The sequence below is a fragment of the Papio anubis genome, chromosome 13, assembly GCF_008728515.1.
Source record: "Papio anubis isolate 15944 chromosome 13, Panubis1.0, whole genome shotgun sequence".
In the NCBI taxonomy this organism is placed as follows: Eukaryota; Metazoa; Chordata; class Mammalia; order Primates; family Cercopithecidae; genus Papio; species Papio anubis.
The window spans coordinates 22,546,646-22,561,804 of NC_044988.1; the positions used below are offsets into that span (position 1 = coordinate 22,546,646).

General features: G+C 38.6%; 1 protein-coding gene across 8 annotated transcripts in view; it reads left to right on the forward strand.

Moving 5' to 3' along the window:
• Positions 1-15,159, forward strand: part of TRPM6 (transient receptor potential cation channel subfamily M member 6) — a 181,154-nt gene that overhangs the window by 86,833 nt on the left and 79,162 nt on the right. For all 8 annotated transcript variants that reach the window (XM_031654138.1, XM_003911815.5, XM_021927549.2 and 5 more), the window contains 6 exons: positions 199-322; positions 3,966-4,038; positions 4,161-4,261; positions 8,447-8,581; positions 10,000-10,053; positions 12,715-12,855. In XM_031654138.1, coding sequence (XP_031509998.1) covers positions 199-322; positions 3,966-4,038; positions 4,161-4,261; positions 8,447-8,581; positions 10,000-10,053; positions 12,715-12,855 — 628 coding nt within the window. The remainder of the gene's footprint in view (positions 1-198; positions 323-3,965; positions 4,039-4,160; positions 4,262-8,446; positions 8,582-9,999; positions 10,054-12,714; positions 12,856-15,159) is intronic.

The window sequence follows — 15,159 nt, forward strand, 5'->3', positions numbered from 1 at the left end:
ACCATGCCCGGCTCCATTCTCACTTTCAAATTCAGCCTTCTTCTTGAGCTCCTGCTTCCGTTTGCTCCCCCTCATTTGCTCTCCTGGCAGAACTGTCACCTTTTCAGTCTGGGGAGCTGATGGGGTGTTTTCTTGTACTGATGTTGCCGGCTCATTCCCCTCTCTGGGTTGTGTCAAGACCATTTATTTCTCTTCCAGGATGCTGCGACCTCAGGTGAAAGAGGAGATCATCTGCATGATTCAGAACACTTTCAACTTTAGTCTTAAACAGTCCAAGCACCTTTTCCAAATTCTAATGGAGTGTATGGTTCACAGGGATTGTGTGAGTATGAAGAGTTGATGATTCAGCTGACTTAAGAACTGCTAATTTATAAATATTGTAATATTTATTTTCACAATTAGAAAAAATATGATGGACACAGGAAGGGGAACAACACACAGGGGCCTGTCAGGGAAGGAGCAGGGAAGGAGAGAATCAGGAGAAATAGCTAATGCGTGCAGGTCTTAATACCTAGGTGATGGGTTGATCTGTGCAGCAAACCACCATGGCACACGTTTACCTGTGTAACAAACCTGCGCATCCTGCACATGTATCCCAGAACTTAAAGTAAAAATTTTTAAAATTAAAATAATTAAAAATAAAAAATATGGATTTTTTTCATTTTGATTTTGGGTATATCTAACTCTACAGAATTTGATTCTTAGTTGAGTAAACTTGGCTTCTTACTGTCATTGCTGTGTGTACTCCCCATGCTTCAAATTCTAGACTCTACTACAGAAAAAGCGCTAAGTATAACAGTGTTCCAGAAAAGTTATCAGATTTAGTGAAAATTACACAGATGTATTTTCAGAGGGTAAAGGAACAGCTCTGTGTCTTCAATGAACACAGCTTCATGGTGCTGAGTTACATGACTGCCTCACAGCATCCTGAGCAAATCCTGCAGGAAATCATTGGGAATGTATAGGACAATGGGAATAGTGAGAATAAACTCTGGGCTAAAAAATGGAGCCCACAAACTATGGGCTATTGCCATAATGTAGACTCAGGAAAAGTTTTTAGTGTTTTAGTGTTTTAGGGTACTGTGATAAAAAGATTAATTTATTTGATTAATTAATTTATTTGGTAAAGACAGGGTCTTGCTCTTTTGCCCAGGCTGGAGTGCAGTGGTGCAGTCATAGCTTACTGCAGCCTTGAATTCCTGGACTCAAGTGATCCTCTTGCCTTGGCCTCCCAAAATGCTGGGATTATAGGGATAAGCCACCACGCCCAGCCTATGAACAAAATGACTTGGATAATATGAATTATCAATTCTTTTATTTTATTTTATTTTTTTATTTTTGAAACAGGGCCTCACTACGTCACCCAGGCTGCAGTGCAGTGGCGAGATTTTGGCTTGCTGCAACCTCCACCTCCCAGGCTCAAGTGATACTCATGCCTCAGCCTCCTAAGTAGCTGGGTCTACAGGGGCACGCCACCATGCCTGGCTAATTTTTGTATGTTTTGGTAGAGATGGGGTTTCACTGTGTTGGCCAAGCTGGTCTTGAATTCCTGGCCTCAAGCGATCCGCCTGTCTTGGCCTCCCAAAGTGCTGGAATTACAGGCTTAAGCCACTGTGCACAGCCTGGATTATCAATTCATATCAATGACTCACATGAAATGAAGCTGACAATTACAGTAAATATGCAGATATGTCATGATTCAAGGTGATCTTTCTAGAATCTGAAGGCTGGACCAAATTGTGTAAGAATTTTGGTAATATTTAAGTACCTGGCCTCAAGAAAACCAACTGAAATGTTGTGGCTAGAGGAAGCATGACAAAATCTATGTGGAAAACTGTTTGGGGTTTTAGTTGGCTTGATAACAACATTAATAGCAACCATGTTTATAATTAGCAGCGTGCCTCTAAATATATTATTTTCTTTTTTTTTTTTTTTTTTTTAGAGAGGGGGTTTGCCTTTTCTCCCAGGCTGGAGTGCAGTGGCCGGATCTCAGCTCACTGCAAGCTCCGCCTCCCGGGTTCCCGCCATTCTCCTGCCTCAGCCTCCCGAGTACTGGGACTACAGGCGCCCGCCACCTCGCCCGGCTAGTTTTTTGTATTTTTTAGTAGAGACGGGGTTTCACCGTGTTAGCCAGGATGGTCTCGATCTCCTCACCTCGTGATCCGCCCGTCTCGGCCTCCCAAAGTGCTGGGATTACAGGCGTGAGCCACTGCGCCCGGCCTAAATATATTATTTTCATTTGAAATAGCCCTGTGAGCAACTTCAATATGGCAGTGGTTGTTTATTTCCATTTTGGAAATGATGAAGCAGAAGACTAGAGAATTTAAGGGATTTGCAGTCATGCAGCTAAGAAATGACAGATCTGCCTGGGTGTGGTGGCTCATGCCTGTAATCCCAGCACTTTGGGAGGCCGAGGCAGGTGGATCACCTGAGATCAGAAGTTCGAGACCCGCCTGGCCAACATGGTGAAACCCTGTCTCTACCAAAAATGCAAAAATTAACTGGGCATGGTGGCGGGTGCCTATAATCCCAGCTACTTGGGAGGCTTAGGCAGGAGAATCGCTTGAACCCAGGAGGCGGAGGTTGCAGTGAGCCCAGATCGCACCATTGCACTCCAGCCTGGGCAACAAGAGTGAAATAAATAAATATATATATATATCTGAAACTTGAGTTTCAGAAGAGTTGAAATCTTCTTAATCTACTACACTTTCTATTTGCCACAATAATCAGTAAGTTAAGAAAAGGACATGTTAAAGAGATTGCCCTTGTGTTTGCCTCTTCCTGCCATCAAGCAGAATAATTAATAAGCAATGTAATGACCAATGAGGGCAAGAGAAGGCAGCAAAGGGCTTGCAGATGATAGGAATTGGGTTGTACAATTGAGGGTTGATTTTACTCATGCACATAGAGGGCGTGTCAGGTGAAAGGAAACAATGTGTGAAGTTATAGATGCATAGTTTTTTATCTTTATGATACCTTAGAGATTATTCAGCAGATTCCTCTCATTTTATGGATGAGGAGCCTGAGATTCAGTCGCCTCACGATATTTACCTAGGACTAGCTTGTTAGTGGCATACTTGGAACCAGGTCTTGCCAGTCTTGGCTTTTTCATTAAAACAGCTACTGCTACTGTATGAAATGTATTTTAATTTAAAAAGACTGAGATATAGTCATTAATATCAGGTGACTCCTCCCCACTTTTTTTTGAAGCAACAAAAGCAGAGATTTATTGAAAGTGAAAGCACGCTCCACAGGGTGGGAATGGGTGAGCAGGCGCCTTAAGCGCCCGCAGGTGACCCTTTGGAACCTAAGTAAAGAACTTACTTGTTTTTAAAGGAGTCAAAGATTGTCTGTGTTGCTCAGGGTACTTGCTCATTGGGTCCACTGTAATTACCTTAATTATTTTATGAGAGACCCTTGAGGGTTCATTTCTCATAAAAAAACAAGTCTGGCTGGGCGTGGTGACTCACCTGTAATCCCAGCACTTTGGGAGGCTGAGACCGGAGGATCGCCTGAGCCCAGGAATTCAAGACCAGCCTGGGCAATATAGTGAGAACTTGTCTCTACAAAAAATTAAGAAAAGAGAAGAAAAAAGCAAAAGTCTTAGTTTCCAAGGCTAGGTGAATGGAGAATTTCATTTGTTATCTCTTTGAAAGGAGACATGATTTTATTTACATTGGAAATTAACATTGAGGTTCTTTTTGTTGTAGCATGTACATAGTGTAATAACATTCCTTCATAAATGTTTCCTCTGTACATGTGGAATTTTTAGTATTTTTCCCCCAAGTGCCCATAATTCTTTGTTACTCTGTTTAAAAGTTTTCTCTCCTATAAGTAAAAAAAGGTTTTAAAGAAGAATGTTATCCTCAATTCACTAGCTCCAGTTTGAATTCTGTGGGTACTCTTTGAAAGCATTTATTTGGTAGTTCCCCAAATGTATAGCTCTCTGTCTTTCACTGTTGTAGATTACCATATTTGACGCTGACTCTGAAGAGCAGCAAGACCTTGACTTAGCAATCCTAACAGCTTTGCTGAAGGGTGAGTATCTGGATGGGGTTGCAATTGTTCCTCACTTACGCTTCTCATGTTCCACAGTACTCTGTGCTACTTGTGTAGATATCTTCAAAAGAATATATGATTATTCCTTTCTTTTACCCTAGGCACAAATTTATCAGCGTCAGAGCAATTAAATCTGGCAATGGCTTGGGACAGGGTGGACATTGCCAAGAAACATATCCTGATTTATGAACAACACTGGAAGGTATAGTGAAAATGAAGTTATTTGGAAAAAATATTTTGTGTGATGGTCTGTTAGGAAGAGGCAAAAGAGAAAATGAGAGGAGATATTGATTGGTTTGGTAGAAGTGTGGGGTAACATCTCTGTAGCTAGGATAGCTAAGACACTTCTCCCATCGACTTTGCCTTCCTGAAAACTTTCTTCTTTTTTTTTTTTCCTGGCTCTGCAATCTAACTGAAGCTGAAAAGGGAAGTTGAGGGAAAGACAGAATGGAAGGTTTTAATTTTATTTTATTTATGTTATTTTACTTTTAGACACAAGGGCTCACTCTGTTGCCCAGAATGTCATGCAATGGTATGATCATAGCTCACTGTAACCAGGACCACAGGCGCATGCCACCATACCCAATTAATTTCTTTGTAAAATATATTTTATTTTATTGAGACAATGATTTGCTATATTGCCCAGGCTGGTCTTGAGCTCCTGGCCTCAAATGATCTTGCTACCTTGGTCTCCCAAAGTGCCAGGATTACAGGCATGAGCCACTGTGCCTGGCGTATGATTTTTAATTGATTTTTGGGTAGATTTCTATCTTGTTATTTAAAACTCAAAGTTTATATCCTGCTTTAAAATGTAGTAAGTGCTCACATTAGAAGAAAGACTGCCCATAATGCTAATGATAATCACTATTAATATTTCATTTTAAAAAATGATAGTTGTGGCTATAATACAGGTATATTATTTCTGGGCCAAGCTAATTAATACATGCACATTGTTTAAAATATCAAATGATATTAAAAGGCAATTTTAAAAGATGGTAGTTCTCTGCCCTGCTAATCACAAGAGCTAGTACTTAGGACGTTTTTGATTTTTCTAACACTTATAAATCTCCATATTTCTAAATAATGTCATATTGCTGTATTTTGGTTCATCAGTTTTAGAAATTTTTCAACACTTCTGTCTTGTGGGCCTCACGACTGCAATGTGGACCGGTTGCCTCTCCTCCCGGTACGCAGCTGTCATCCCGGGATGCACCCTCATCATCTTGAGGATTCCCTTGCCTCTGTCCCATGTTAGATGGCATGTCTTCTATGTCCCTTGTCTTCCTCTTTGTTTACTCATTTATTTTGATGGTATACATGTTTCAGTAAGTTCCTGAGAAAGGGAGTATGAGAGATACATATTTTGAGGACTTACATGTTTGGCTGTATTTTAATTCATGACTTAAACTATTTTTTACTACAGAAATTTGAATGCCTAGCTTGCAGCACCCAGAATTTCTATTGAGAAGTAAACACTTTTTTTTTTTTCCAGATTCTTTGTCACCATTTTTTTTTTCCTCTCTGGAAGTTAAAAAAAAAAAAAAAAAGTCTTTCTTTTCCAGTGTTATGATGTGTGTTGTTGTGAGTCTGTGTATCCATTTTGTTGGGCACATGATTTCCACCTGCCAATCATATATTTTCATTGCATTCCATTCCATTCTGTCCCGTAACACCCCCCCGTTGTTCTCTTTTGTAATTCCTATTATTTGAATATTGGACCTTATGGACTGCTCCTCTAATAGTCTTATCTTTTTCCTCCTATGTTTCCTATTTTCCTTTGGTAACTTTGCTTGACTTTATTTTTTTATTTTAATTTTAATTATTTATTTATTTATTTATTTATTTATTTATTTATTTCTGAGATAGGATCTCACTCTGTTACCTAGACTGGAGTGCAGTGGCATGATCTCGGCTCACTGCCACCTCCACCTCCCACACACAAGCAATCCTCCCACCTCAGCCTCCTGAGTAGCTGGGACCACAGGTGTGTGCCACTACGCCAGACTAATTTTTGTATTTTTAGTAGAGATGGGGGTTTGCCATGTTGGCTAGGCTGGTCTTGAACTCCTGGGCTCAAGCAGTCCACCTGCCTCAGCCTCCCAAAGTTCCGGGATTACAGGTCTGAGCCTCAACTTTAATTTTTAAGCCTTCTATGAAGCTTCTCTTTTTCTGGTAGCATACTATGAATCTATTAATTTCTTTTTTTAGTTTTTAGTTTTTGTGGGTTCATAGTGGGTGTATATATTTATGGGGTATCTGGGATATTTTGATACAGGCATACAATGTATAATAATCACATCAAGATAAATGAGGTATCCATCCCCTCGAGCATTTATCCTTTGTGTTACAAACAATCCAATTATAATCCTTAATTATTTTAAAATGTACAATTAAATTATTATTGACTATAGTCATTCTGTTGTGCTATCAAATACTAGATCTTATTCATTCTTTCTAACTATTTTTTGGTACCCATTAATTATCCCCCTTATCCCCCTCAGTATTCTTCCTAGCTTCTGATAACCATCCTTCTGCTCTCCATCTCCATGGATTCAATTGTTTTAATTTTCAGCTCCCACAAATGAGTGAGCACATGTAAATTTGTCTTTCTGTGCCTGGCAGTCTATTAATTTGTGAGAGCAAATTTGCTTCCTGTTTGCACCTTCCCCTGTGTTTTTCATTAGCATCCAGAATCCAATATTTTCTTTTCCAGATGGAGTCTTGTTCTGTGGCCCAGGCTGGAGTGCAGTGGTGCAATCTTGACTTATTGCAACGTCCACCTCCCAGATTCAAGCAATTCTCCTGCCTCAGCTTCCCAAGTAGCTGGGATTACAGGTTCCTGCCACCACGCCCGGCTAATTTTTGTATTTTTAGTAGAGATGGGGTTTCACCATGTTGGCCAGGCTGGTTTCAAACTCCTGACCTCAGGTGATCTGCCCTCCTCAGCCTCTCAAAGTGCTGGGATTACAGGCGTGAGCCCCTGTGCCCAGCCCAGAATACAATATCTTCTTTTACCTTTTTGAGGATATTAATGAGAGCTCTTTTGAAGTTTTCTTCTTCTTACATTGTCTGCTTCCTGCTAGCTGATGTTTTTTGATCTGTTTGTTTTGGTCTTTTTGTTTAAGTGTAGTGGATAAAAAGCTCTTTGGAAATTCCGAGCCTGCAGTTGGAGCTTGCTTATAGGTTTGAGTTTCACAGTAGGGTGTTCTGACTGCCCTTAGTTCAGGGGCCCCCAGATACCAACATATTCATGTCTTTTCTCTTGTATTGGTGACATTACCAGAAAAGAATCCTCTAATTCCCTGACTGGAAGGTGTAAGCCTTGTTGCTAGTGTTATGGGAATCAAAGGGGAAAGATGACTGGAGAGACCCCAACATTAGGGATTCAGCATGTATGCATGTATTTTGTTGCTGTTGGAATTCTGTAGTAAGTATCTGTTTGTCTCTTGACATTTTCCACTTCTACTATTTGGCTTTCTGGTAACTGCTCAGTCAATTACGACTTGACCATTGCTTTCCCGCTTCCAAAATGTTGCATTCTTGTCTCCACTTTTGTCCTCCTTGTCCTTCTAGATTTATTTCATAACAAAAATCCCTTTACTGTAGTTTTAATGAAGTTTTGAGTGGGAGAAAAATTAGATGAGCGTGTTCAACTTGCCATTTGTACCCAGAAGCCAGGTAGAGTTTAAATGGACACATGACAAGTAGCAAAAACAAAAGAAGAAGCAGCAGCCTTGAATGTCTATCAGAATTGCATTAAGCCCGTACGTTCATTTGGGAACCTTTGAAATCTTTACAATAATCAGTTTTCCCATCCAAGTACATGGGACGTTTTTTGATTTATTCAAGATGTCTTCACTTAAGTCCTGCACATTTCTTAGTAAGATCATTCATTCATTCATTCATTCATTCATCCATTCATTCATCCATTCAAGACAGGGTCTCGCCCTGTTGCCCAGGTTGAAGTGTAGTGGTGCATTCGTGGCTCACTGCAGCCTTGACCCCTTGGGCTCAATTGTTCCTCCCACATCAGCCTCCCAATTAGTTGGGACCACAGGTGCATGCCACTATGCCTGGATAATTTTTGTATTTTTGGTAGAGACATGGTTTTGCTGTGTTGCCAAGGCTGGTTTGGAACACCTAAACTCAAGCAATTCACCTGCCTCAGCCTCCAAGAGTGCTAGGATTACAGGTGTGCACCCCTGAGCCTGGCCTAGTAATACTGTAATTAAAATTTTTTTTCCTTTTTTTTTCCTGTACCCACTGATGGCAGGACTTTATTTTAAAATTGTTGTGTTTGTGTAATTTTGAGTTCAAAAACATGTAATTCTTCAGTTATTTCTACTTTCTTAATTGTCTTTACATTTCTTATTTGTACTTTCTGAAGCCTGATGCCCTGGAACAAGCGATGTTAGATGCTTTAGTGATGGATCGAGTGGATTTTGTGAAGCTCTTAATAGAATATGGAGTGAACCTCCATTGCTTTCTTACCATCCCTCGACTGGAAGAGCTCTATAATACAGTGAGTATGGAACATTTCATCAGTCATTTCCCTCCAGATTCGAGAAGAGCAATGATCATCAAGCAGACCATCAAGGCAAAACTCCTTATTTGAGGAAGTGAGAAGTAATTGGACTTCCCTATTATCTGAAGCTGGATCTAGTTCCAGGCTTCTTTCCCCAACATTTATAAGTAACTAGAATTTCTATACATCTTCAAACTGTGTGCTTGTTAAAACTCGTCGTGCAACCCTTCCTGACATGAAGGCACCAAAATGTCTACAAATGCAATCATTTATCGTTACCTACATGGCTAACATGGTTCAAATTACCCTTAAGCTCCCACTTTAAGGTCCATAAATACTCCTGAGGAAAATTCACTGCTGTGAGCTCGGTTCTTCCTTGCTGAAGCTCCCTTCTGCACTCTTCTCTAGCATTCTTTCTTTCTAATAAAACTTTCCTTATTCAAAACCTATACTGTTTTCAGTGAATTCTTCCTACTACCTGTGAACCAGTGACTTTCCGTTGCCAGGGGTCTGACACCTTGCCCGGTAATTGTTTATTGATCAGCTTAAGACTTGTTTACCTCCTTGAATGTTCTTGTACAAAGATAGTTTATAGATAGACTCTTCAACCAAATGAGAAACATTCTTACCAATTCTGTTTTATCATAGTAAAAACATAAAGACTAAAATGTGAATAAGAACAAATTGCCTTTTATTGAGTTATTGGAAGTATCTCAACCTAAGGCCACTATTAAAATACTGTTCCTGTACCTTTCCCATGTAAACCCTCTGTTGAAACTAGCCTGACTCACACACTGTGAAAACACCAATTGCTCAAGCCATGCACACTTCTCGAAATAGCCTTCGTTGTCCTTTAAATCTTATTATTTGTTCAATGATTTATTCAAGTCTTGTCTTCTTGATTACTACAGTTAGTTCATAATGATTTGTTCCTAGAGTACCAATTATTTGTAATTCTTTTTGAACCCACACATATATTGTTGGTTATTTTTTAGTGTAAGTAGCCACTCTTTTCTATTATTATAAACACTCCAGGAAAATAGTGCTTATATTTGTCTGAATCCCTGATTGAAGGTAGTAAGTTTTCGATAAATATTTGTTGATAGAATGTGCTTGTGTGATAGAATTTGTAGTTGTATGTTAAAGGATGGTAATAAATTACCTAAGATTCATTTCTATCTCTTATCACATGAAGTCTTTACTATCTACATATTTGCATCTTGCTTTGAAAAATATTTCATATAATTACATCTTCTCTTGGAAAACACCTTTAGAATTGGCTTAAGCTTTGTTACTAAAAATGTTGAACAAAACTTTCAGTATTCTGAGTTACTTATGCGTTCTGAAATAAAGGTTTTACCCCCCAGCACATGGTAATTAAAGAGAATAATTCTTCCTTTTGTTCTTTATTTCAGAAACAGGGACCTACTAACACACTCTTGCACCATCTCGTCCAAGATGTGAAACAGGTAACCTAATTAAGAAGGCGTGAACGTGTCTTTGTATATTGCCTTAGCTTTGTGTTGGAGGAGTCACTGAATTTTGCTTTGTACAATGCAGATTTGGATTGTTTTGTTAATTACCTATCTTCTTTACCTTGATTTGAACAATTTCATCAACAAACCACACTCTTAGATTTTTTTCCTTAGTTTACTTTATGTTTTAAAAGACTTGATCCACCAGTTAGGTGATATTTGCTAATAAAAAGCCATGAATCAGAGACATGCAATGCTTCTCACCAGACTTCAGCTTACCACGATACAATGGTGGTGCCTATGATGATGATACCAGCTGGAAGTAAAGAACTCTGTGGTTGCGTTATCCTTATTGGAGGACTAATAAGTGATTTTCATTGTTTTTGATGTCAATGATAGTTCCGGCCCTCTCTAGCTGCTTCTGTGAGTGTGCATTGCTCTAGGCAGTCAGGTGGCTCCCCTCCCTGTTCTATACTCTTGGTCATGTTTTGCTCACGGTGTTCTCAATGAATTGTGATTTAGGTCAAACTTAAAGTATTTGATTCCCCATTAGTTACCAAAACCTGCCAACTTTAACAAACTTTTCTACCTCAGTTTCTTGTCTTTCCATTACCAATGACTTTTATCCACATCCCCTAAACATTGGGAGTACTTTTTATTTGTCACTATGGTTAAAATCCAAGGCACATTAAAAAAATTCTCTTATTTTTCCAGAGTCTGATATTTTGTTCGAAGGAATGTGAGCTTTCAGGTTATGTTGATGTGGCGGGAGAGTCAGAGTGAAAGGAAAACATTTCCTTGGTAATTTTTTCTTTTTTTTTTTTTTTTTGAGATGGAGTTTTGCTCTTGTTGCCCAGGCTGGAGTGCGATGGAGCAATCTCGGCTCACTGAAACCTCCACCTCTCAGGTTCAAGCAATTCTCCTGCCTCAGCCTCCTGAGTAGCTGGGACTATAGGCGCCTGCCACCATGCCCGGCTACTTTTTTGTATTTTTAGTAGAGATGGAGTTTCACTATGTTGGCCAGGCTGGTCTGAAACTCCTGACCTCAGGTGATCCACCTGCCTTGGCCTCCTAAAGTGCTGGGATTACAGGCATGAGCCACCATGTCCCGCCTACTCCTTGGCAAATTAGCAGTAAGCAAAAGTGTCCATACTCATGTAAATTTAGTTTGTATTGATTTATGCAATATGAAAATGATTTTCTTTAATTTTTTTCTTAAACTCTGCCACAGTAAACTGAAAAAAAGTGATGAACTAGGTTAAATATGTTCTAACTAGCAGCAATAAGAGTATTACTTTTGGCATTCCTTGAAAAAAGTAAATTATGAATGTAAAAAAGAAAAATTAAATTATTTACATTCATACATATATAACCTTATTTCTTGTTCCAAGCTTTGTGAACATTAGTCACAATCTTCATTTCAGAGACCTTGTTCAACACTCTGTGTGCCTTTAAAAATTTACTATAAATGGGCAGTTCAAAAGTGAAGAGTTATGAAGAGGTAGTAAAGTGCGATTTAAGGAGTCAAAATAATTTTTATTTAGACTAAGACCCACATACGTGGAAATCTACCACTCAGCCCTCCTGCCAACCGACCATAACACTTGTCTTGGCACAGCCTCATGGTTTGGTTTGTTTGTTTGTTTGTTTTGCTTTATTGCAATATTCTCTTTATTGTGGTGGTCTCAAACTGCACCCACAGTGTCTCTAAGGTATGCCTGTATAGAGTTTCAGATAGTTACTCAGCTCGGCCAAGTGCATATGCTAAACTCTGGGTAGACAAAGACAGACCCTTCCACACAAGTCTGTAAAGGAAGACAGACATGCAAGCTGACAACTTCAATACCCTTGTAATATATCCTGTGAGATTTTGGACCCAGGGAAAGTAGATTATAGACACAAAGACCCCCAAATATGTCCTGAAATGTAGAAAGCACTATACTGTCTATACTGAATTAAGTTCAATTCAAGGAAGAACCTGGCTGCCTAAGCCTTATGTTTTAATATCGAATTTGACTCTGTCGTTCTATATTCCTTGTTTTCATTTGTTCTACTTCCTCCCATGTTCTTGTTTTACGTGTGATGTTGTCAGTGCAGTGCAAAATGTTATATCCATTTCAACAAAGACAGAAGCTGAAAAGCTAATCCAATGTTGATTTTGGATCACACACATTCAGTGTAGACTTTATGATTTTTACTTCTGTTGGAGTAGCTATATTATTTCTAGTTAAAAAAAACTCTCTATATACATATTTGTTTGCTTTTTTCCTACTTGTTTAATGTTTTTCTCTTATTTCCAATTAGAAACTCCATATGGAATAAAAAAAAATTTAAATGTATTTTACTCAAACGTGTGTGTATATATGTCTGTGTGCATGATAAGTAGAGTGAGAGCAAGAGTTAGAGAGAGCGTGCATAGATGGAAGCACACATTTAATGTCTATGAAATGAGAAAGCATATTAAGGCTAAGATATTTTTCCTTCTGAACCGGCAGATTGCATCAATAGCTGGTCACTTAAATTAATCAGTTTGTAAAGATATTTAAAAGGTATGTCTACCTCTTTGCAATTAATTTGATTATGTTCTAATGGCATGGCAAGAGAAATGGAAGAAGATAACTAAAAGTTAAAAGTCGTCGCATGTTTTTGTTGCAGCATACTCTTCTCTCAGGCTACCGAATAACCTTGATTGACATTGGATTGGTAGTAGAATACCTCATTGGTAGAGCATATCGCAGCAGCTACACTAGAAAACATTTCAGAGCCCTCTACAATGACCTCTACAGAAATCATAAGGTAGAGTAATTGAAAAGTGCCTAAGTAAAATTGAGAATGATTAGGAATTGTTTTAGAAAAATGGCCTGGCAAGTTCAGACAAAAATAGCTCCTAAAATGGTCATTTTATTTATGGACATTTGTTATCTGCTGTATGTGAAGTATACTGTACTAAGTGTTGCAGTGTTGGCCTGGGATGCATAAGGATCAGAAGTTTAGAAACTCTTCAACAGATTTATGAGTAAGTAGCCATAATATAAAACAGTATATAATACATGCTAGAGTGACTTAGAAGTGATGTGATGAGGCAGGTTAGAGGGAGAGATGACCAGTTCTTTTTTTTTCCTTTTCTTTCTTTTTCTTCTGAAAATACTGATATCAAAAGCTTAATCAGATTAGATATGTAAACTCATCACAGTCCATAGTCTGGAGATAACAAACTTGGTATAAGCATGTAGTGATTATATTGACAGATGTGTGTAGACTGTCCTTAAAAACACAAGTGATACATATTTTATTTTCCATGATAGTTTGAAGAGTCTAGGAATGTAAAATTAGAGTTGTTGGTTAGTTGTTAGCAGAGGAAACTGCCTATTTCTTGAAATTGCCATTATGGATTAGCAACCTCAGGAAACTCATTCTTATTAGAAGATGAGGGGAGGATTAGAAAATGTAGTTTGGGTATTTTTGTTGAGAGAAGAGAAGGAGCAGTAAAGGGCACAGCCTTTGGGTATTCAGGTATGTTTCTGCTGTGACAAGGAGACCTTTGTTGCTGGAGAATCAGTGTCATATGGTTTTAAGGGAGGAGACTGGAAAGGCAGTTTGGGGTAAGATCCCATAAACAGCATAGAATATCAAGCTACTTGGGATCCTTTATAAAGAGTCAAGTGACGTGAAAGCCCAGCTTAGCTTTCAGAAATGAAAAAGCAAAACAGGAAACCCAAATCTGACACAGAAAAATTATTAAGATTTCAAAGGCATAAGGATACACGTAAAGAGGTCAGCTACTTCATTTAAATATAATAGACATTGCTGTGAGATCCCCAGTGGCAAGTAGGAGGACTGACTGTGGCGCTGGTGCAGCTCAGTGTGGAGCTTGCTAGGGTAGTTCTCTTAGTGCTCTTTCTTCCAATGGCCTGCCAGTATGAAGTCACCCGTTTCTTGGATTGTCTCCAGTGGAGTGCAGAGTTGATTGTGTGTCATATTAAACTAGACTGTAGTAGTTACAAGCACATGATTTTGGAGTCAGAGACATCTGGCTAGGATTGCCTCCTAGTTTTGCTCTTTAGTCGCTGTGTAATCTTGAACAATAAACTTAACTTCTCTGTGCATGTTTCCTCATCTATAAATAGGAATAGTAATGCTCCTTTTATAAATTTGTCAGAAGGATTACATAAAATAATATATGAAAAATCCATGCTCCTGGTACACAGAGGGTGCAGAGTCATCGTTAGTAATAATGGTCATTATGATAATTACTATAATGACACTATTAATTCTATATTACAATAGTAATAATAATTTGGGTGTTGCCTTTAAAAAGTCTTCACCTCATCATTTCTATGCTCGGTTTTTTCAACAAATCAGAAACTTAAATAAAGCAGTTCAAACCCTATAGTTTGGGTTGGGCATGGTGGCTCACGCCTGTAATCCCAAGACTTTGGGAGGCCAAGGCAGGAGGATTGCTTGAGCCCAGGAATTCGAGACCAGCCTGGGCAACACAGTGAGACCCGGTCTCTAAATAAATAAATAAATACGTACATTTTAAAAAGCAAAGCCTATGGTTTTTATCATATTTTATGTTAGTCCCTTTAAGAATGTTTCTTTTGTTTTTGTTTCTTGTTGATAAAAATTTCATGCTAATGGCAATGAGTTGTGTTGTTGCTGGGCGTGGCCACTGGAGTTCCGGTGGAGATATTATATAATACCTGAGAAATTCCATAACTTTCTGTCTCAACCTTAACCTTGGAGCTGCTTATGAATGGGAATTTTTTCTTATCAGAACTGTAAATCTTTATTGCTTATTCTGAACTTGTTCCAGGGAGAGAACATCCATTCATTCTAATGGAATTTCCACATAGTGAAAGAATGCAGATATATAATAGGGAACAAAAGAGCAAAGGAGTGTGTTCTCTAAGATGTTAGGAAATAACAAAATGCACAATGAGATCATTAGAGGCTCTTGTTGGGTGCTAATCATGGATGAGAGACAGAGGCATGGATATTTGGTAGGATACAACATTATATTTGGTTTTGTGTTATTGTCTAGAAATAAAATATTGTGACCACTATAATCTTCTCCCCTCATTTTATCTTATTTTAAAA